General features: G+C 40.5%; 1 protein-coding gene across 1 annotated transcript in view; it reads right to left on the reverse strand.

Annotated features, from left to right (window-relative positions):
* Window positions 1-1,377: 1,377 nt before the first annotated feature.
* Window positions 1,378-24,105, reverse strand: part of PPA2 (inorganic pyrophosphatase 2) — a 39,517-nt gene continuing 16,789 nt past the window's right edge. The window contains 7 exon segments of the mRNA XM_059818217.1: window positions 1,378-1,561; window positions 2,615-2,654; window positions 9,767-9,836; window positions 11,849-11,934; window positions 13,744-13,871; window positions 21,430-21,556; window positions 22,865-22,951. Of these exon segments, the coding sequence (XP_059674200.1) occupies window positions 1,533-1,561; window positions 2,615-2,654; window positions 9,767-9,836; window positions 11,849-11,934; window positions 13,744-13,871; window positions 21,430-21,556; window positions 22,865-22,951 (567 nt within the window). The 3' untranslated portion in view covers window positions 1,378-1,532.

Genomic DNA, 24,105 nt, shown 5'->3' on the forward strand with positions numbered 1-24,105 from the left:
CAAGACACTAGGGAAACATTTACTCTATTTAAAAAAAAAAAAGGCTATTGATCTGTAGGTAGAATGCTGCACATACTTAGAATTCTAAAGTGTAAAATAAAGTATGGAAAATCAGTACTGTAAGTGTATGTTGGATGTAACATCTCTTGACTACAAAAAAAAAGTAGTCCTTAATATCTGAGATTTATGTTGCATTTTTCATACCACAGCTAAACTCTGTGCATAAAACAATGCAAAACTCTGTGCACACAGGAGAACTCCATCAACTCATAAGTGCTGAGGCCCAAACTGGGATTTCCCAAGTGACTGGTGCTTATACACTGGACAATAGTCTAGAGAAAAGTCTCTAAACCAGGAAAATCATCTCCTAAAATCAAAGAAACATTCCCAAAGGCGAAAGCTTTCTTACTAATGACTTACTCTTTGTAAGGAAAAGTTAGTCCTCTATGGCAAGCCACAGCCTAACTTTTTCAGTTCTTTATCTTCCATTTCCATCATGTGTCAGCAATGTTAACCTTTTGTTTCAGTCATCATGCAAAGCAGACAACGCTCACCTTTGGTCTCAGTAACAAGCTGGATAAAGCTGTCTATCTTATCATTTCCTCTCTTTCTACTTAACAGCTGCTTTTATGGTTTTGTCTTTAATGAACACTGTGGGTACAGACATGTCAGATATAATCCTGCAGTGGAAAAAGTGGCAGATATTTTTACCATGAAAGCACAAAGCTCAGTTCTATACATTTTATTAATCTTGTCTCACTGAAGGAGGAACTATCAAAAGCCTTCAGGCGTACACAATTCTAAAAATGGAAGCCTTCCATAAGGAAAGTCCTTCCTGTGTGATGAAACACACAAGTTCTCAAAACAGGATGTAGTACAGAGAGCACACGTGCATCCTTACTTCAATTGTTATGGCCTTAGCCCCTTCCTAGTCGAATTACTCTTTGGACTGAAGTTGTATTTGTTTTTTTAAACCAAGTATGCTCTGCTCATAACTGTATGAAGGATGCAAAGACAACTGGGCACAAAACCGAATACAACTCAGGAAACAGTGCACAGTTGCGTATTAAAGAACATGGTAAACTGCTAAGCCTATTACATTAAGATTATTGTTTACTTGAAAAGGATTACTGTCAGGGTGGTCAGACAAGCCCTAAGATACAAATTAACACAGTCTTCTATGCACCTGGTGGCTGGATTGTTCCAAAATCTGGAGAACAAGGTTGAAGACACCTTATCTCCCATGTCATTTGATACTACACTTCATGAGTGGATAAGAACAATTCTGGAGTTCTGAGATTCAGAAACAAACAAGCAAGCAAGTCCTCCTCTTGCCTCTGCTCCATCCTGCACAAAGACAGACATAGAAAGGAAACATTCATTTTATAATGTCAGTGTTTATTTACATGAGAGAAAGTTTACATAAGTTGAAAAGTTGTTTCAACAGGAACTCAACAATTAGTGCTGTCGCCTGTCTTCAAAAAAGGGATGACTTTAAGATTTGATGATACAGCTTCAGAACACTTTGATGATCACTTGGGAAAAAAGTGCCAGGAATCGACTAAAACAACAACAACAAAAAATACACATTAGTAACAACATTAGTTCTATACAACTAGCCAGACACAAACACTTGAAAAAGCAATATTCTGCCCTTTCAGCTATCTCCCCTTCCATAAGAATACTTGTGGGTGAGCTCTATCCCCAGCCTATGTAAAGTACAGCCTCAAAATAATTATCTGTTCACTTTAACAGTTTGGCTGAAACAATCCTGTAACAAGTTACAACACTGACATGACCATCCCTGGAAAACATCAAAGATCAGGCAGATTATGTTCAGTTGTCTGTCAGAGGTTTAAGATTTAATACTTCAGTACATAAATGCTATTTATTGGCATGCCATATAAGGGCAAATGGAATGCAACTAGCTTTCCCATGACATGGACTACCCAGATGTTACTTTGCAAACAATCTGGAACTCTACTCATGACTAAGTTTCTCTTAGGTTTCTGTCACTCCTTCCATCTCAAAAAGCACGTATGTCTTCTCTAGTTCCTGCCAGTAGAAAAAACTTTTTTTAAAAAAGTAGTTAACAAAAATGAAAATGTAGGATGCACTCTTATTTCCTGATGAAAAACACATGTTCTGTTCACATGAAAAACAGTCGTAACAGTGAAAGAGAGAATTTTGTCTTTAGAACTTATATTTGAAAATGAAGTATGGTTATGTCACTTGTAGGAAAAGAGGCTGTTTATTTGATTAGTTACCTACTGTGAGGAATGACAAAAACTAAGGCAAAGCAATCTTTCTCCTTTAAAAAGGGTAAGTGTCATGCATTTGCCTTCCACGATCAGTGACAGAAAAATTCAGTCTTCTCATCTTTTTATGTGGATTACACTTTCACCCATACTCAAAAGAAATCTTCTCCCACAAACCATCCATGAATTTCTGGCCATGTGCTATTTAACGGGGGACAGGCATTACAGTCTGACAAAATACAACTATTATCATTCTCATGTGCACAAAACCACCTTTTTTTCAACATGACAGTTTTTATGTCAATTTTTAAAGCAAACTATTAAAGAAATCACATGGCATTTGGGGAAAAACATACCTTCTGGGGAAACAGAATCTCCATTCACAGGCACTGGTGCCTAAAGAAAAAACAAAACAAAAAACCCCCAACATATCAGTGTTCAGTTATAGTTTCACAAGTAGCACCCAAACTCAAAGCTATTTGACTGCCGAAGTCAAGAGATATTAATAAAAACAGAACTTTCTGTTGCCCCCACAATGCTCTACCTTACAGACTTTCCCTTTTTGTTATTCCCGTGTAACTACTCTACAAATTTCTTGGTTGCTCATAAATGGCAAAACACACTGATAATGAGTGATAGATAAACATCTTAACTAATGTAAAGGGGATTTTCCTAGGGTATTGTCTTTGAGGATAACAGGATTTGCTGTTTACATACTAAAGAGTAAAAATGCCTTTACAATTACATTATCATACATGTTTCAGTATAAAGGCATGCATGTGAATATATACAAACACACAAAATTTACATTACATATATGCAAACATTTTTAAATAAATGTGTAATTAAACTCTTCTACAACCATGTTTTGACAAAGTAGGATGCAGTTCTGTGGAAAGTGACAATTTTAAAATCTAGGTCTGTAAGTCCAGGTCCATTTCAAAGCTGGGTACACCACTATACAATCGCAGTATTGCACAGCATGTCTCGTCCTATTAAAGGACAAAATTAAAGCCAGTTTTAACGTCAGCCAGAAGCAACCTGCCCCACGATGAGGATGCTAGTTACTTGCACAGCAACAACCCTCCACTGCCCTTCTGTCAGCTCCTCACACACAGACAACTTTTCCAACTGACATAATTGATGGGAAAAAAGCAGAGAGCATCTCAGCACAAGGAATCCTGCCACGCTCACTCGCACACACAAATCAAGTGCAAAAAACATGTGAATGCCAGCCTTTGCCATGACACAAGCCCACCCCAACTACACTTACCCAAGCAGATAACCCCAGGAGTAATCAGTTAGGTGAACCATGCAAAAAAGAAACAACCACAAAGGCAGAGTTTACAGCTGTTTGAAGCTTCAGAAGAATGAAGCTGCACAGTGACCGCCCACGTCTTCGACACCAACAGGTGGAACTTCCTACCACTACTTAACAGCACACGAAGACATTAATGAAAACCTTGCAGCATCCCGCTGGCAGGCACACTGACCCAGAAGCCACACAGCCGGGCTTAGCACAGTGCAGCACTCAGGCCGAGCTGCACTGGTGTGAAATTCCCTCGCGAGCCTGCCTGCCTCTCAGCATGCATGGGGCTCGATCCACTGAAGAGCAGGTCAAAGCCTGTGAGGAGGGAAAGGGAAAAAACAGTATTCTTCTTCCCACTTTACCCAGGATAATTACCTGTACAGGGGGGTTATGTGACTGGTCTGAAAGGATGTGCCAGTATGACAAACATAATCCAGGTCTTAGAATCATAGAATACTTTGGGTTGGAAGGGACCTTTAAAGGTCTTCTAGTCGAACCCCCCTGGAATGAGCAGGGACACCTTCAACTAGATCAGGTTGCTCAAAGACCCGTCCAGCCTAACCTTGAACATGACCAGGCATGGGGTATCTACCACCTTTCTGGGCAACCTGTGCCAGTATTTCACCACCCTCATTGTAAAAAATGTCTTCCTTATATCTAGTCTGAATCTACCCTCTTTTAGTTTAAACTCATTACCCCTTGTCCTATCGCAACAGGTCCTACTAAAAAGTGTGTCCTCATCTTTCTTATAAGCCCCCTGTAAGTATTGAAAGGCTGCAATAAGGTCTCCCCAGAACCTTCTCTTCTCCGGGCTAAACAACCCCAACTCTCTCAGCCTTTCCTTATAGGAGAAGTGTTCCAGCCCTCTGATCATTCTCGTGTCCCTCCTCTGGACCTGCTCCAACAGGTCCATGTCTTTCCTGCACTGAGGACTCCAGAGCTGGATGCAGTACTCCAGGTGGGGTCTCACCAGAGCGGAGTTGAGGGCAGAATCACCTCCTTCCACCTGCTGGCCATGCTGCTTTTGACGCAGCCTGGGATATGGTTGGCTTTCTGGGCTGCGAGCGCACATTGCCGGCTCATGTCCAGCTTCTCATCCACCAGTACCCCCAAGTCCTTCTCCGCAGGGCTGCTCTCAATCCCTTCATCCCCCAGCCTGTATTGATACTGGGGGTTGCCCTGACCCATGTGCAGGACCTTGTACTTGGCCTTGTTGAACCTCATGAGGTTCACATGGGCCCACTTCTCCAGCTCGTCCAGGTCCATCTGGATGGCATCGCGTCCCTCAGGCATGTCAACCGCACCACTCAGCTCGGTCTCATCTGCAGACTTGCTGAGGGTGCACTCGCTCCCACCATGTCACTGGTGAAGATATTAAACAGTACTTGTCCCAATACGGACCCCTGAGGGACACCACTTGTCACTGATCTCCATCCAGACATTGAGCTGTTGACCACTACTCTCTGGATGTGACCATCCAGCCAATTCCTTATCCACTGAATAGACCATCCACCAAATCCATCTCTCTCCAATTTAGAGAGAAGGATGTTGTGGGGGCTGTATCAAAGGCCTTACAGAGGTCCAGATAGACGGCATCCATAGCTCTTCCCTTGTCCACTGATATAGTCACTCCATCATAGAAGGCCACTCAGCTGGTCAGGCAAGACTTGTCCTTGGTGAAGCCATGCTGGCTGTCTCGAATCACCTCCCTGTCCCCCACGTGACTTAGCATAGCTTCTAGGAGGATCTGTTCCATGATCTTCCCAGGCACAGAGGTGAGGCTGACAGGTTGGTAGTTCCCAGGGTCCTCCTTTCAACCCTTTTTAAAAATGGGTGCTATGTTTCCCTTTTTCCAGTCACCAGGGACTTCACCTGACTGCCATGAGTTTTCAAATACCTTTGAGACTGGCTTGGCAACTACATCAGCCAATTCCCTCAGGACTCTGGGATGCATCTCATCAGGTCCCATAGACTTATGTATGTTCAGGTTCCTCAGGCAGTCACGAACCTGATCTTCTTTTACAGTGGGAGGGACTTTGCTCCCCCAGTCCCTGCCTTAAGGTCCATCCACTTGAGAGGTGTGGGAAGAGAGGTTGCCAGTGAAGACCAAGTTTAAAAAGATTTTGAGTACCTCAGCCTTCTCCTCGGCCATTGTTACCAGTTTGCCAGTTGTGTTCATCAGGGGGGTACACTTTCTTTGACCTTCTTTTTCTGGCTGACATACCTATAGCAGCCCTTTTTATTATTCTTTGCATCCCTTGCCAAGTTCAGCTCCAGCCATGCCTTAGCTTTCCTGACCCTGTCCCTATACAACCAGGCAACATCCCTATACTCTTCCCAGGATACCTGTCCTTGCTTCCAGTCTCTGTACATTTCCTTCTTGCCCTTTATTTTGACCCGCAGGTCTTGACTCATCCATGCCAGTCTCTGGCCATCCTTTCCTGATTTCTTACACATGGGGATTGAGAGCTCTTGCACTCTCTATGGAAAGCATCTTCTGGGCCTTAACACCAAACCATTCCCTCTCTTTCCAGTAAAACCAAAGCTTTATTTCCTAAGGCAGGGAGAACCAGTGGTCACCATGTATAAGCAGGCACCTGCCACTTCTAGGATAATTACTCAGAAAGTTTGAGATCAGGACTCAGCACCTTCCCATCAGGAACAGAAAAACCTCATCCTACTGAACCATGAATCTCTTCACTACACAACCCTTTCACTTGAACACTGTTCAAAAAACCCAAACAAATAAATAAAAAACCAAAAACCCAAAAAACCCCAAAACTCCCCAAAACAAACAAACAAAACCCAGAGCAAAAACCCCACCAATCTTTTGTTGCACAACTGGCCACAGAACAGAAAATTCTGCTTCTACTAAGTCCCAAATGGAAATGTCCTCACAGAAAACATGTAGGGAGAAAGGCAGTTAAACTCTCCTGGTTAGATCTGAATTATTTGAAATATATTAATAAGTATACAATTCAAATTTTGTTGGAGATTTTTTAAATTATCAGGAAAAGCCAAATATTTTACCCTGTAAGACGTTGTTCTGCATTTTATCAAAAAAAAAAGAGACCTCATCTAGCAAAGCTTTCCTAGTTCACTTTCCAGTATTATAAAGGGAAGAATTATGCTGTAATTCTGAGAAACACTGCTCTACTAACTATATATAGATTGACTTGGAGATTTTCCAACTTGCAAAGTCCTCAGCAGCATCTTCACAGAGCAAGTGAACAAGCAGTTCTCAGGATTAATGTTCAACAAAGGTTTGGCTGTCCTGGTCAGTTTTACAGATGGCAACACTTAAAAGCCTGAAATAAACAGTACATCTTAGCACTAACACATTCAAGCTACAAAGCTCTATTCCTCCTGGATTTAGTTTTCAGTATATACTAACACTGAAGCTGAGAAAGAGATGAAACAATTTTCAGAGGCTAGAGAACACCAGGAATTTTCACCACCTAGTGTAAAAACTCCACTGGGTTTGTAGTTGCAGGGGGCTGGTGTAATTTTGGCCAGTTCAGATGTTCAGTGTGTGTTCCCATATGCACAGATTATCTTCTATCTCTTTGGGATTGACTGGACATGGCAACTTCACCAGCTGTAGAATCATTCCTAGTTTGCCACCAATACAGATGACAGTACACATGCCCACCATCTAGAAACTAACTCAGTGGAGTAGAAATTCCCCAACACAGAGAAGCCGTTCTAGTCCCACTTCTGTAAAATAATGAAAGGTCAAATAATAGCACAATAAATCCTACTGAAATCAACAGGACTATCTTGGGAAATACCCAGTCAAAATCTGTATGATGTTCTGATTAGTGCACAACTGGTAAGCATTTGGTAAGGATTTGTTTGTTTTCCATTTGCTTCTTAGTTATAGCTCTCTCGCTCACCATAAAAATGGGTTCATAACAATACTGAGTGTTGCCTTTTGTTTTTTGGGGTTTTGTTTTTGTTTTGAGAACTCAATATACCTGATTTAAGGCAATTATCACCCACTCAAAAATTCCATAATTGGAGTCTGACACAGAATTGTAGGGAAACAGCTCTCATTACACAAGTAGCTCAAAAATTCTGCAGTAACTGAAATATGTTTCTCACTGTACTTGCACACAAAATCTCTCCTCAGCTTTCATTCTTCCGTTTTTATCCAGAATTTAATAGATGGACATAAATTAAAAGAAAATGTATCTGCTTTTAGTTTAAAAAACAAAGTAACACAAACAAAAAACCCCCAGACAGACAGACACAGGCAGCTTTCATTTAAAATTACCACAGCCATTAAAATTCTGTAGCCAACACTCACGTACTTTCACTTCAGTTTGAAAGAGATGAATGCCTGACAACCGATGTGGGCAGTGTAGTGTACCAGACAAAAAGATACCTGCTTAAAATATGCAAGTCAACCTCCCTGCTTATATTTAGAGTTTGACTGTCTGCCATTCATATTTCAAGAGCATTTTACTTTTTTTAGTTATCATAGATTGGAAATTGCATGCAGTATGAACAGTATTTAAAAGAGCATTGCATCTTCTCCCTGTCTGAAAAGTACCAAGAGGCAGTAGCCTACAAAGACACAATTAAAATACTTAGACTGAACTGAAACAGAAAGATGGAAAAGGAGTATGCGACGACAACTTCACAAAAACAGTATCACTTAAAGAAAATAATGCGAGGCACACAAAAAGCCAGGAAGTGATAATATTTGATAAGAAGGCAAGTGCTCATAATAAAAAAAGACATTAAAGTTTGATACAGGGTACCTATTTTATGAAGTGGTTTTACTAACCTTTCCCCAAAAAACAGAAAAAAATTTGATTTGTTATTAAGAGACAAAATAATGAATACTGCTGATTTAAACAGATTACTATTTACTCTACATGCTTCACAGTACAAACAGCACAGAATGCAAAAGGAAATATTCCTTTGCAGGTTTATCACCATCCAAATACGTCTGAACCTGAAATTTTAGTTGCATTTAAACACTCACTAAAAGTTATTGTAAATTTGCAAGTATAGAGGAGGTAAATATTTGCTTATAGCTGTGACTGACATGTCTAAAACTGTATTTGAATTCCAAAATTAGTTCTTCTTTCATTTAAAACTTACAGTCCCATTAATCAACATTCACAAGTGCAACCATAAAGGTACATTCAAAGAAGTGCTGAAAGCAAGAGACCTGAATAGGAAAAACAGTTAGGTTTGACACTTCTTTATGACTTAAACCAACTCTTCTTTGCAACTGACAGTCTTATTTGCTTATGACAAAACACCACCCAGGACAACACATTCTTACTAGAAACGCTCTTGGAATGTTAACTGCACAGACAGTGGATGGCGTCTCCTTTGACACCTGAACTTGCATAATTACTGTGAATACTGGGGCAAAACACTGGCTGCCCAGGCAGCCATGCACATGTGCTAAATACCTGCCACGCTCATGTGGTCATAAGCACAGGCTCAAACATGGCACATGTTAAAAAAAAAAGTAATACTTGGGGGTACTTTTCTCCATGTAATTTCTGGTAACTTTGCTTAATTTCTGGCATCCAAACTAGCATATTTTACAATGGAAGAAATTCTCCTCCACTAGCATTTGCACATGAAAGCATCAGACCTGCAGGACATTTTTCTCACCTGAACAGAAAACCTGCATGTTTTAATTTTATGTTAATTTTCAAAATATGACAGGCATTCTTTAAGAAACATTCAAAAAAGCATCCCCCTCTCCTACAGCAATGCATTTAATTATGCAAGTAGACAAACAAAGGATCCCTTTAGTGATTAGGGACTACAGTCAGCTAGTCAATGAGTTCTAACACTGGGTGGTAACTCATGGCAACAGGGGAGACAGAGAAGACAGCAGGCTAGATACAAATAGCAGTCCATCTTGCTATTCAGGATCAGAAGAAACAGCACTGCAGAGAGAGAAAAAAAAAAAACAAAAAAACCCCCACGAGAACAGTAATGAACATGCCAAAAAGCACAACTGGACCACTGCAATGAAAGGTTTCTAATATAATGCTTACATTTCCCCCCCAACCTTTATGGCTCTTCCTTTTACTTTATGCCTTAAATTCTTGTTTAAGGATCATTGCAGTTTAGCTACTTTATTTCAGTTTTGGAGCTCTGAGTCTTTTTCTTCCTATTAATCACTTTTTTAAAAAGGGTGGAAAAAAGTAAATATTATCCTTACCGACTGCACAATCAATCGGGCATCCTCCTCACTGCAACAAAATGGGCTGCCACTCACCAAAACGTTTGTGCTGAAAAATAAAATTTAAAACATGTTTCATCAATCAGTGGAAAAGACACACACACAATTAAGTACCTATGGAAAAAAACACCTTCACATACAGAGCTCAGAAACATATATCTGCAAGAAATGAGGAAGTCAAAACCACAAAGCAACCAGCAATGCTGGAAGGGAATGGGGGCGTGGAGGGATGTTCTTTGTTTCTTTGGGTTGGAGGGTTTTTTTAGGCTATACATGCTATATTAATGCAAGCAGTGCTCACATTCAGTGCCTCTGGCAGCCAACTTGGGTACAGTTCAGAGGACCACAGTTAAGAAACAAAATCCCCAAAAAAAGTCAGCAGAGATAAACTGGCACTTCCTAAGGGAGTTGAAGAACACCTGGATGGCTAGCCCAGATGGTGTGAATATCTCCCCATCTCTTGTGCCTTGAATGTTGGCCAGATTCTATGGCAGGCCACCCATGATTTGCAGTAACCTGCCTGCAGTATCTAACAAGAAGAAGGAAAAATAGGTCAAAAATCTGCTCCTACATAAAGCAGCAGACCCCTGTACTGCTTCCAGAGAGCAGACAAACTCTGGGATCAAATGCTTTGCAGAAACGTTTCCCTATTAATATATATCCTTTCACACCCAAAAGTGAGTTTGGTCATGAGTTTAAGGTCCTACACAGTAAATGGCAAGAAGTTAAATTCCTCAAAGCAAGACTGCAATTTTAATTATTTTTTAATTTTGTCAACATGAAGCTCAAACTACCTCTAAAATGATCAAGACCAAAATGTGAATATTATCCTACAGTATTCTTGCCGTGCTAAAGTAGAACTATCAACCTGTCCAACTGCTAAGGTGCTCAATCAGCTCCAAAAAAGAGAAAGTTATATTTTCCCAATAAAGCGGAAGACGACAGTGACCATCTGAGCACAGCTTCCCCCACAGCCTTTGCCCTCTGCTTTAGCTAATGGCAATCTACAGCCCTTGGAAAGCACCAGGCAAAAATACCTGCCTGCTCTTCAGGGCCTCTTGGTGCCAGAACTGCTAGTGCAAACCAGTCCAGAAAGCTTAATAAAATCCATTTTAATTCAGATCAGGCCAAGGGCTAGTAAAGAACAATAATTCTGTTCTCTCATTCCAGAAAACAACTAAAAAAATATGGAATGCTAAGAATCATCTTCATAGCCCTCCTCTGGACTCACTCCAACAGGTCCATGTCCTTCTTATGTCGGGGGCCCCAGAGCTGGATGCAGTACTCCAGGTGGGGTCTCACCAGAGTGGAGCAGAGGAGGAGAATCCCCTCCCTCCACCTGCTGGCCACACTGCTTTTGATGCAGCCCAGCATACGGTTGGCTTTCTGGGCTGCAAGCGCGCACTGCCGGCTTATGTTGAGCTTCTCGTCAACCAACACCCCCAAGTCCTTATCCTCAGGGGTGCTCTCAATCCATTCTCTGCCCAGCCTGTATTTGTGCTTGGGATTGCCCCAACCCATGTGCAAGACCTTGCACTTGGCCTTGCTGAACCTCATACGGTTCGCACAGGCCCACCTCCACGCCTGTCAAGATCCCTCTGGATGGCATCCCTTCCCTCCAGCGTGTCAATCACAACACACAGCTTTGTGTCGTTGGCAAAATTGCTGAGGGTGGACTCGATCCCAAAAGAATTTCGCATCACAGCAATGCAGCATGAAAGGATGAAATAAACAGTGACAAGAGGACTTGCATGAGATACCGAGATTCTCCCAAAATGATCCCAAACACATGCTCTGGGGCCATTTCTCCAAAGTTGAAGTAACCTATCACACTTTTATACAATCAATATATTTTTGGAATCACTTACCAGTAAATCATCGTCATACAAGGTGCAATTAGTCAATCATAGTCTATTATCAATTAATTACCAATCAAAGCCATGAGTATTCCTGTCATCTCAAAGTAAAAAAAACCTAGGCAGTTCATGCACAGCTGCCACATGTTGAATATCACCAGCACTAGCACAATACAAAGAGGAAAAGACGTGACTGGATACTTACCACTTAATTGTACCTCCATCAGCTTTTTTATGAAGCAAAGCTTTCCAGTATTCATGGGTGGATTTAATAATTTCAACAGCAAAATCCTAGTTTACATCAAGGAAAAGTTTTATGATTTAAAATGTTATTAAACAGAAAAAAGCCACAAAACTAGTTTATTAAAACATACTGTTTCATGTGTTATTTTAAGGGGCCTCCTTAGAGGCCTCATTAAATTGCTGGAAAATATAACACCCTTTTTTATGAAAAGAAACAAACTTCACTATCTGTCAAATACACTGGCAACACATTCAGGACTTTGCCTCAGTCCGCAGCCAGAAAACACGAAGGCTGCACAAAAAAATGAAATCAGCGCTAGATGCTAAGCAGACACCTACAGCTGTAGAAAACTGTCCCAGGTCCTAAATGGGACAAAGTGTGTGAGCTATGACTCCTCTGATACACGTGCACATCAGGGTCAGAGTTAAGGTTTCCCCTCTAGTGGCAAAATTTGCATTTACTTCATTAATTGCCCAATCGAATACTTAAGCATTTGCAACAGCATAACACATCAGCTGCTTAACAGTTTTTGTTTGTTTAAAAACAAACAGTAATATTGGGGGTGATGGTGTACGAAAAAGCTTCAAAAAAATAAAAATAAAGTAAAATAAGCTCTCAGTGTCCAGATGATGATATCTAGACTGGCTTGCAAAAAGCTGCCAACAGAACATTCACATTTCCTAACAAGGAGTGACTTGGCAAAATGCCACTGGAACATTGTGAACTTCACCAGAGCTGCTGGAGCACAGCCGCGGCCGCCTTGCCACATCCTGGGTCTCCAGAAATGCTTGAGAATTATTGAAGTGCTCCAACCCAGCTATCTCAGGACATGTAGCGCCTCAAACCTGAACTCCAATGGCCTGACAGGGATATACCCTGTTAAACTGTCACTACAGAGCAACACTCTGCTTTACAGAGCAGGAAAATCTCTAAGAGCAGTTCCTGGGAGAACAGGGGAGAAACCAGGTTATCAAGTCTTACAACTCTATATTTGATTGATTTAAAAGACAGTTTTAGGGCAAAGGGGAGTCAGGGCATCTCTTTAACCAGACAAAACATGTAAAGTTGTCTGTGCCGCTTAGAAGGCATTTTGTAACTTTGATAGCACACTGCAAGGCTGAACTAGCTGACACATGGACATCATTCATTAGGAACCAGTGATTCTTCATCCAAACATAGTCTACAGCAATACATGATTTGCAAAGCACTTTTACTCAAATCACACCCAATTTCCTCTGGAAAAATCCAGTTATTTTCTTCAGCAAGGTCTATTCCCAGGTCCACTCTCCTTTCAAATACTGGCCATTTAAACTATCAGGTAGTTTAAAATGCCATTCATTTTTTCTAAAAAAAGGGAAAAAAATTTTCAGCCTTCAAGCCAAAACCAGCTCAAATGTCTTCACATAGAATTGCCAGGAAAAAGTATACCTTGAGCAAATATCAAATATGAAAAAAATCTGCAGCCTATTGTCTGTCTTTAACTGCATAGGCTTAAAAAAACGTCAGGAAACTGACTGAAAAAATACCTGAAAAGACAATCTGTTCATTCCTCTGACAGGGAGAATGAAAATGCTATGGAAAAAACCTACAAACATAGAGATGTGTGTGTAAGTCTCACCAGGATTAGGACAGAATGTTTTTTTGCAGACTTCCTTTAATAACCTATGCGTTTTCCCTGAATAAAATGGAAGACAGCAAACATTATTTATTCCTAGCCTAATAAGTTGCATTCAAAGATCCCCTCATATAAAAATTCTTTTTGTTAAACCTCCTAGAATTTTTGGAATTGTAAAGGAGGATGTATTAAAGACGCTGTATGTCAGAAAGGTGCATCTTTAATTTTGGATTATCCTCACCTTGTCTTTAAATTCTCCATTAAAAGCGAACTGATTTTCTGGTTTACCATCAGGGACTTTATATAATCGGAACCAGTCAACCGTAGCCTCAAGGTAACCTGGTTTGTGCTTCTTGACATCATCAATATCTGTACGTTAAAAAGAAAAAAAAAAAATAGGAAAGGACTGGTGATTTTTACTCACAATTTTTGTAATATTCAATTTTAAAGTCTCATAAAGGATCTGCAAGCGATTTGATTTCACTGAGCACTTTGAAAGTCATTGGGGAACTTCACTATCACATTAGCTGCCCATAGTTGACATCTTATGATTTCACAACCACACTAAACAAGTAAACCAGTTGCCTCCTGCCCTTCATTAATTAAGACCCAAAGGGACAATGAATACAAGGACCATACTTGTGACAGGAGATGAAGAAAATTCTGTATTTATAGGCTTTCATCTCAGTAGGTACCTCTTGCAATACTCAGATTATTCAGTGAGGTATTTTTTCCCCCAGCAACTGCAGGGACTACAGGCATTTTTTGTAACGGAAGAATAGCTAGTAATAGCTAGATTTTTAAACCAACACCTCAAAACGAAATACAGGCTTGACTTCTCCAAGTTATATTAAAGGCATCCCTTTGCTCACATTACTTCCAAATTCAACCCATCAGATACAAAACAGGTACGTGCCAGGAGCACTGAATACTAACTCTACTGATAACCCTGCGATATCTGCATACTCACAGTGATAAGCCAATTCTACCTTTACCTCTATAATCCTGCTGTGCAAAGATAGAACAGGACACAAAGAGGAATGCACACCATTTGCAGGACACCCCTGGGAGGCAGAGATGAACATTGCCCCAGTGGGTACAGAGAGATTAAACAGTCACACAGTGATTCTGCTCGAGGGCTATACTGCTATAGCAAAGACACAGTTCATGTTCTTAAACATTTACTTCTGCTGTGCGTATCAAATTTTAATGGGTTGTCCTGTGAGACAACCATCACTCCTGTCACTTGCAACGAGGTGGTCCTATCAGCCCCTTGGCAAATTAACTCTCTGGCAATATGTTTACATGGAAAAGCCTTCAATACAGTTTTAATTGATTTTGATACAATAAAGGATTTTGTCCTTTCTGGAAGCCAAGGACTTTTTGTAGCTGGTGTAATCCTTCTCTTTCCATCTATCTCCCTCCTACAGTCACTTCTGATGGAAATGGGAGCTGACTTTTTATTGCTGCGCTTTGCATGCAGTCTTCTAGCTGTTTCATAACCTCACTCTGCCCAGGCCACCTTCCATGGTGTTATTCTCCTTCTCTAGTGTTTTGCAAGTCACTTGCTCATTTCTCCCTTCCTGATGCCCTCTTGCTCTCTCTCCATATTGCTTGGCTACTTCATTATCTTCTCCCATAGCTATTCCTCACTCACTGACATCTCCTGGTTGACAGTGATTCCTGACGGATACTCAGAATTCTGTCTATCCAGTCCTATAAAACAGATTTTCAGAGTTGCTTAGTTCACACAATTGACACCTAGTCATGTGCTTTCCATCTTTAAGTGCCTAAATGTCTTTTTAAAATCTAGTCTGTAACCTGAACAAAGACATTCAAGTATTTCTTAAGAGAACAGTAAGAGAAGGGAAAAAGTCTTGTGCTACAGACCATTCAGTTCTCTGTAGACCACCAAGAGAGAGGACATGTGGACTGAACCGTGAGACCAAACCTATGTAAGAAGACATGCCGAGTGTTCATAAGCATCTGACAGATGCCACTCCCAAATTCTACTGGATCACACACTACCCAAAGAATAAAACATAAAACTTTGAAGAACCCTATGTAAATTTTTGCTTCTGCAGACACTTAATAGGGCTACGTGTTTATGGACTCGGAGTAAAACACATTTTGAACTTGGCTGCTGGCCATCTGCCTGTAGAAGATTAGGGAGTTTCATTGGCAGAATCCCAGAAAAAAGCAAGGGCACATAAGGCTGTGCTAGAGGCAGGTCTTCTAGCTGGAATACATGCTTAAGAGTACAAGAAGCCTTTCACTGGGGTGGGTGGGCGAGCGAGACCAAACAAGAAGGAATGATTTAGAAAAGGGTGGGATCTTTGTTGGAGGCAGGATGCTTCATTTAGGCACTAATAAAACTGCATCTCCAATTCAAATCAGTCTCAGGGCTCCAGTGTATCATCCTGTTCTCTCCAAGCAAGGGAACATCCCTCCTCCCATCTTGAGCCCTTGTCATCTCCTCTTGTGAGGTTTGAACTCACAATTTCCTAGTACTTGTTGAAGAGACAGTATCTCCTCAAGTCTGTAAAGCAAACCAGGCTGCTGCAGCAATCTCCTTGGCTCCCAGCAGTGGATGAACTCCAGATCTACTTAAATTCAAGCATACTTTCTCAGACTGCTGCTCCTTTTTTCTGGTTCCTGTTCCAGCAAACTTCTCTCCTAACTCTGCTTCTCCATTCCTCCTATTTGGTTATTTGCCTCCTATTCCCATAAAAACAGTTCATCAGAAGTGCTTTACTGTCTACTAACTGACACTTGGGCCCTTCCCCATCTGTTCTTAGGCTTTGTTTACATTTCTTTCAAGGATTCAAATATTAGAACAAGCTTTAGGGCAGGTTTTCATTATGTCCTTAAGATAGGGATGACCATCTTCATGAATAGAATCACCTCTGAATTTCACACTCTCTCTACTGGAAAATACTTTGCCTAGGTAAAATGACTACACCAAATCAGGCTACAGCATTATATGGCCCGTAAAGTACTGGCAGCTGTATATTCTGTTTCTGAGGACTTAAGAAGGGGGACAGTGGTTGCTTTTATTTTCTTGGTTATTCTTCTTCATGCCCATGCTTCACTTCACTATTCTTTATTATGAAGGACAGCTACTGGGCACCAAATGAAGCTTAAATGGTTGAAAAAAAAAAAATCCAACCAAAACATCGGTATTATAATGGGAGTTGGTGGCAAGCAGCAGGAAAAAGTGCAACAGTGCAACCAAAAAATAAAAATTGATCCTGTTGCTGTGGAGTCAGCACATAGCACAAAATATAAGGAAAACAGCAGCTCTTGCATCACTCAACAGCTACCTCTTCAGTTCATTAAAAGGTGCCATATAAAAGCTTGAAAGACAGCTTGTCTTCCACTTTGAAATCCAAACAGCATTTTCGGGGTATCAGGAAGAAGGAGAAAAACGTACTCAGAAAACAGAAGAGTAAGCAAAGAAAGGTAAAAGAAAAAGATCACGATAAGCAGTACAGTGATTTACTGCACTACTATCTACAGAAGCTAGCTGCATATTATGATAAAAACCCCCACTTATATGTCCTCTCCACAGCAGACACTGTTAGACACTTTTTTCTGACCGTGACTGCTTACCTTCCCTTAGAGCTATGTACTCACACTGATGTCAAAAGGGGCTGAGCAAGTACAGGAGTAGCAAGCATGTACCTGGCCTAATGCGGTTTTCATCTCTGCAAGCAAGTCCTGCTCAGAGCGACAGAGCAGAAAGGTCAGGCTCCTGGAAGTACATTATCAGCATGTACCCACTGGGCTCTAGGCAGTGATTTCTTTATACTGCTTACATACAACCATAGGTCCCATTTTTCTGGGCACCAAAGTTAAGCACCAAGGGTTAAAAAGAGATGGTTAATCACATTAAGGGTTGCCGTTTAGTCTCAATAAGGAAAATCTCTAGAGGTTGACACAAACAACTGCTGCTAGCTCTCTGTCAAGGGAGTGAGCCAATGCAAATGCAGATCCCAATTCTATCTGGCTTTACAAAAGAGAGCAACAAAAGCATTTGTACAAAACTACCATTTTTAGTACAACAGATGCTGCTTCTTGCAAGCAAAGCTAAAACAACATGCTTGCAGCAAGCCTTCTAAACAAGGTCTGTGGGAAGAGAGGACATATGTTTCTAATAACATCTTATAAACATTTAGAGGAAGCAGCAGCTACATTCCATATAAAGGCATTTGGCGTATTTTGTGCAGCGTGGTGTGAGGGGGTAGGAGGGGAGCCTCAGTACAGATAATTAATTTCTTTATATTGAATGCTTACACAAATCCACAACAAATGTTTTCAGGGCCTCTGCTGCTTCTCTGCATATAAATACACTCACATGCAAGGGTCTATAACAATATATGGTACAAAGTATGCAATATGCTTTGGCTTTGCTATTTAGGGTTTGATCACGTAACTCAAAAAGCCAATCTTGAGTTGCACATCGGAAAAGATGCATGGCAACATAGCACAGTTAACTATACCAGTGCCAGCACATGGTAGAGCAAAAAAACCAGTAGACATCAACTGCTGTTGAATATATCCAGGCATCTTTCCAGTGAGCAACAGCAAAAAACGGCTGCTAAGATTCCAGGCTTGTAAATCACCTCCAAAATGCCATCCAGCATACATGATTTGTCCAATTTGCTCAGGGAAGGTAAGATGACCTTTTGAGAGTCAGACTATTCATAAGCTGCTTCAAACACACTTCCTGCTTCAACTGCCAGTGATTTTTTCAAAACCTCTTGTCCAACATGAAGATGCCATATACATTTACACCAAATTACAGCACAAAAATATCGCCCATCCTTTCTGAGCCCAGCCTTGTAAAGCACATCAGGTATGTATGTGAATTCCAATATATTAAATTCAATCAAAATTATGAGATAAGCAGACAAGCAGCCTTTCCACTCCAAGAATTCACATCTTCTCCTGGCTAGTATTCTACAAAAAAACCAAACAGGAAGTAACAACAACAAAATAGCAGCCAGGCCTATTATACCACCAAGATTTTGTGTTTCTGTGTGCAGGGAGCTTTTAGGCCCTTTCCCAGACTTGCTTAGTCTAAAGTGGCTTTGCTGGTCTGCTAATGGCCATCTGCCTAGCAACTGCCTGAGCAGAAGACGGTAGTTTCCAGGTAGCCACAAAGACAGATCTTACTGAAATAGATAAATCTGAAGATGTCCGGTTTTAGTCTAAAATAGACTCTCATACAGATACCTGCATCTGACATACAGCTTGTATTTGGAGTGAGATTGTCCCCATGCCCACTAGTATTAAGTACTATAATTTCAAACCGATTACCTTCCAAAGTCAGTCCAAAAAGACAATAAGCCCCTGCTGTTCCCACTGATGACACAGTTCCCACTTGAATAGGTGCTAAGCATTGCTTATCATTCCTGTGTATTGTCACTATAAACTAGAGTTCCTCATTGCTCTGTGTGAAAAAGAGAGTTCTAGGCAGGGTTTCCAATTTAAAACAGTATTTATCAATAAATGCCTGCAGGACATAGTACAATGAAGTGCTATGAATAAACAATGAGAACTGCTCAGAAGTTGGGACTGCTCAGTTTTAAGTTCTGTGAAGCCTCAGAAAAATCAACTGCATTTATGAGAATGATCACAATCCCAGAAGGAGAATATACAGAGTACCTGGTGTGTGCTTAAAGCAGCAAGAGGAGTTAACACGCTGCGCGGGCTCAGGATGGGGTTTGCAAGTAATCACCAGTCTGGTGTCTCAGAATTATCTTTTCCAAATGTTCACTGGGGGCTGTGCGCATACTGAGCTGAAAGCAAATGTGATGATTCTCAGTCCAATTCTGAATGTTTAGCAAATGATACAAAAACGACTGGACAGATGCAACACATAGCCTCATCTTTCCCTAGGAGGCCACCACTGTAACACAGCAGCACGTCAACTATTGAGGGAGATACCAGTTTTATCTGTAGCTGCCATCCCTTTATGCTGAAATAATTAACAACTTTGGGAAGGGGGAAAAACAAGTATAAAAAGACATATTGTACTGCCTACTCCAACAGATTTGTTTGTTTTCAGACTGAAGAAGGATTGCTGTTAAACACTGCACACTAGTCATGTTTTGTGAAAGCAGATGGGGGCTTTTTTTCCTTTTTCTTTCCTTTTCTAAATCCTGGACTGCAACTCCAATCCCAAAGGGAAATCATATTAAACCGGATAAATATTTCTGCACTTCTCTGAACCTCAGGACAGTTCTCTTGAAGTTTTGCACCTATTCTCTAATAAGAAAGGGCACACACAGGAAACAACTACAGGCAATGGTTTGCCCATTTTTTTTCCTTTTTTTTTTTTTAAACAAGACTAAAACTCTTACTGCCCTCCCAAACAAACTAAAGCTGTAACACAGTTGACACAAATCAGTGATTATCTGGAAAAAATAAAAAAAACCAAAAACAAAACAGAGGGCTTTCAAATAGAGCTACTTAACCCAGTGGCATAAACTGTCCCAGTTTTGCCCCTACTTAGTGGTCTCCTTTTAATTCTCTCACCCACTTTTCTGATTAAACTCTTTCAGAAATTGTTAAGGAAAAAAGGTAAGAATTAAACAGAATGGTGTATAGAAAAAAAGTGCACATTATAGAGAGATTTAAATTGATACTAACATTAACAGCAAACTATTACTTACTATTTCCTTAAGCTGAACTTCTTAATCTCTAACTGTCAAAGTAGTTAAAGAGTCATAAACACTATGTAGTAATTCATCTGCCCAATGATTTTAATCAGCATCAACCTGAGAGTTTCCTTTTCCTCACTTCCTCTTCTCCCTTTCTTTCCCCACAAGCCAAGTATTCTCCATGTGAAAGCAACCTGCAAGAAAACTGAGAATGAAGGGCCAGTCCAGTGATATACTTACTTTACATCCAGAAACCAGGAAAAAGCCTCAATGACCGAGAAACATAATTCCTTAAAAAGCTACTGGATAGTCCTGTTCCTACAGAAAGGCCACTCTGTGCCTTGGTGCTCCCTACCAACAAAGACCAGGCTCTGATCATACATACCTGATGGTATATATGGTTTTTGGTCTCAACAATCACTAACTTTTAGACAAACCTCCTCACTTAATTCTCATGATTCCCAGTAACATTGCATTTGAGGAAGTCAACCTCCGTTTATCCAGAGAAAAGCTGCACTTTATCTATGCTGTAAAAACCTAACTCCCTGTAATTTTAACACATTTGTGTCATCTTCTTATCAAACAGTCTGCAAGCAGAACTACACCTCACATGCTATTCACATAGACATATTTTAGCACTTCAATTCCATTTGGACACCAGAAGCATGGTCACAAGGAGGACAAGTCTGGACAGGATATTTCCCCCAGCACAGCTAGTCATCATCAAGGCTGATATTAGGGTGACCTGCATTAGCAGTTTACTTTGTAAATTTTCAAGCTAAAAAGTGAAACCTAATCATTCATACTAGGCAACAAACCCTGGAATTAACCCAGCTACAAGTGACAAAACATGGGAAATGTACAGTCCTTTTCAGAATGCAACACAATGCCTGAAAACATAAAAGGAACAAACACTTTCAACAAGGAAAATAGCAGTGTGCTACATATTCTGAGTGGGTAAATATGCACTCATACACAGGAGATAAGCCTGTAATTTTAAGAAGTCACTTTCTAAGGCAGTTGTGTTTCAGAAGTCAAAAGCCTTTCTGCATGACAGGTCCTCTTGAAAAATCCAAGTGAACCTTTTCACAGGCTTAGCGCCAAAGCACATATACATAGGAAGCGCCTAATTTAAACAATAAAAAAGTCTTGCCTTTCCGCTGTCTGCCTCTTCTTGTCCTGGGTGGCCTAAACTCAGGTACCACTCTACTGTGCAACTTGCTGACATAACTTGCATTAAGAACGGTAAAAATACTTGCCATGGATTTTCTGAGCTTCTGGGTCATCCACACTGATAGCAATTATCTTCCAGTCCGTCTCTCCTTCATCAACAAGAGCTAAAACACCCAGGACCTTCACCTGAACAATCTCACCAGAAGAACGAATCTGAAACAGAACATAATCTCACAAAGATTTGGAAAACACTACATAGAATTTCCTTTTTACCTTACAGACAAAACAGTTTTACTACATTTTTGGCCAGCAGCTAACAGAACTGCAAATAGATCTGTAAACCCAGGACACATCCATTTAACATTACTAGCCTTTCTCCCACCATTGCTATTCTTCAACCCTCAATTCTCCAGTCAGCATTTAAGTAGACAACACAAGCTACAAAATTTCTCCTTCTCTTCTACCCTACTTCCCCCACACCTTCTTTATCTTCACCCCAAACTGCAAGTCAAAAGTATCTCATACTCATCTTTTAACTCCCTCCTGCCTCTTGACTCTCTGCTTTCTCAACTCTTGGTCTTGATCTATCTCTTGCTGTTCCTTCCTCTAGACTCCAATATACACATATAAACACACCCCCCTTCCCCAGAAATATCAGCACAAGTCTTTTTTGCATTTTCTTGGGAACCTTCTCCCTGCCAGATAATATTCCCTTTATAAGTCTTTCTGGATCCCTTGAAATTCAGCTTTAGGTTCCTTTCCTCAACTAAAGCCACCTTTGCTGAGGTCACCAATTAAGTTTCTCCTTACGTAACATATCCCCAGAGATCCCTCTTCCAAACCCATCTGTTTCATCACCCTGTCTTTGATATCACAGAGGACTGCTCCATTCTTTGCTGCCTCCAGATATGCAGAATTTTCTTTCAGTGAGCTAAACCTTTCCCCTATACCTACTAACAGTGTTTGCTGTACCTCTTTCAACCACCCACTCCAAATCTCATAACTCTGCAACACTGCAACAGGTTCCTGTCTTCTCCTCTAGAAAAGAGGGATCTACTTTGTTTGCACCCATGAGAAAAATCAAACCTACCTCCTTTGTGGGTCTGACCTTGTAATTTTATGTGCATGATGCTGCCATACTTCCTTATCTTTCAGAAACCTATTTCTAGCTCCAGTACTGCTAACAGGGGAAAAAGAAGGAAAACTTCTTCCCCAAAAGTCTTAACCCCCTCCTCCTTCACCCAAAACTCACTGTCCAGACACAGAACTTCAGGGTGGTGTTCTCTTATTTTCCCTTTTATCCAGTACACAGACTTTACCAAATCCTGCTTTTTTTCTCCTTTTTAAAAATCCACCATTTCCTTACCTACTCCCTCCTCAGATCCTCTATTCATACTTTTGTCATCCCCTAAGACTATTACCATCTTTACTTGTTTTCCATCTGCCCTTCTCTTCCAAAAAGTTGTTACCAAATTACTAAATTAACCTCGATAAATTAAATTAATCCTGATAAAGACAAACCTTTGAGCCTATTTCGCAAACATCAATAGGATCATTATCCCCACAGCATCCAGTAATGTTATCTGTATGGTTTGGATCTTCCCAGGTCTGTCAAAGGAAAGAGAATTATCAGTTAACAGCTGATCTGCAATTACAATTCATCTAACCACTAAATTACTAAGATTAATAAAAACACCAATAAAAACCATCAGCTTTCTGAGAACAGTCTTGCTCAATGGGAAAAGAAAAAACAAACAAACAGCCAATGGACTTTTGTTGAGTAACTCATTCTCATATTCAGGACAAGTAACATGAGGATTACTGAGGACATAGTAACAAAAGTATTAACTGCATCTGTGACTCAACAGAAACACTTATGAAATTGCAGTGTTTAAGGCATCAGAGGACCCTGAATATGTATTTTTCTGGTTACTAGTGGTCATGGGATTAAGTTAGAACATCCTACAATCACATTCTTATTATACTCTTTAAATACCATGGCACTAACATAAGTTGCTTTCAAAAACATCTAGGCTTTGAACTAACCAAGCTCCTAGGTATGGATATGTCAGCACCCAATCAGCTTTTTAAGGTTTTTAGATTTAGGTATGAAACATTTCTGAGTATTTTGAGATGCGTACATTCCCAAGAACAGCCAGCAGCTTAAGACCAAAGAAGCTTCTCCAGGAGGCAAGTTCAAATCCCTGCTGAGCTCTGTACAAGCAAGGAACCATAGCCAAGTTATACTAACTTAATTACCAGACCAGTACTTGTTTTGTCTCTTACTGGCTAGTAATGAGTAACTCATTCTAAAGTCAAGAAGTTTTCCTGGTAAGAATTTTGAGTCCAATGAAGTTTTGTTGAAAAGGTGTTAGAAAACACTTTTTTTCCAAGGAGCTATACTGTTAGCTCCTGCTGTCCACAGTCCAACATCCACCTCAAACTTGTTCTTGAGAACTTGACTGATACGAAAAGGCAAAACTGTGAAAAGCAAATGCTCGGGTGTTTAGGTACCAGAATCATTACCAAAAAATTGAAGTGGAGTCAAGAGAGAATTTCAACTTAAAACTTATTTTTCCAATACTCTTCCAAGTGCTTTTTATCTAAGGCTGCATTATACAGGTACTATTCTCCTGCCCAGTTGCACCCCTCCACCTGTAGGTTAGAAGGAAAGCTCACTAGGAGTTCTCTGGACAGTACAGCAACTCCTGCAATAGCGATAGTCCTACCGTCATTTTTTCCTTCTCTGTTTCACAGCATAA

This window comes from Gavia stellata, chromosome 5, assembly GCF_030936135.1.
Source record: "Gavia stellata isolate bGavSte3 chromosome 5, bGavSte3.hap2, whole genome shotgun sequence".
Lineage (NCBI taxonomy): Eukaryota > Metazoa > Chordata > Aves > Gaviiformes > Gaviidae > Gavia > Gavia stellata.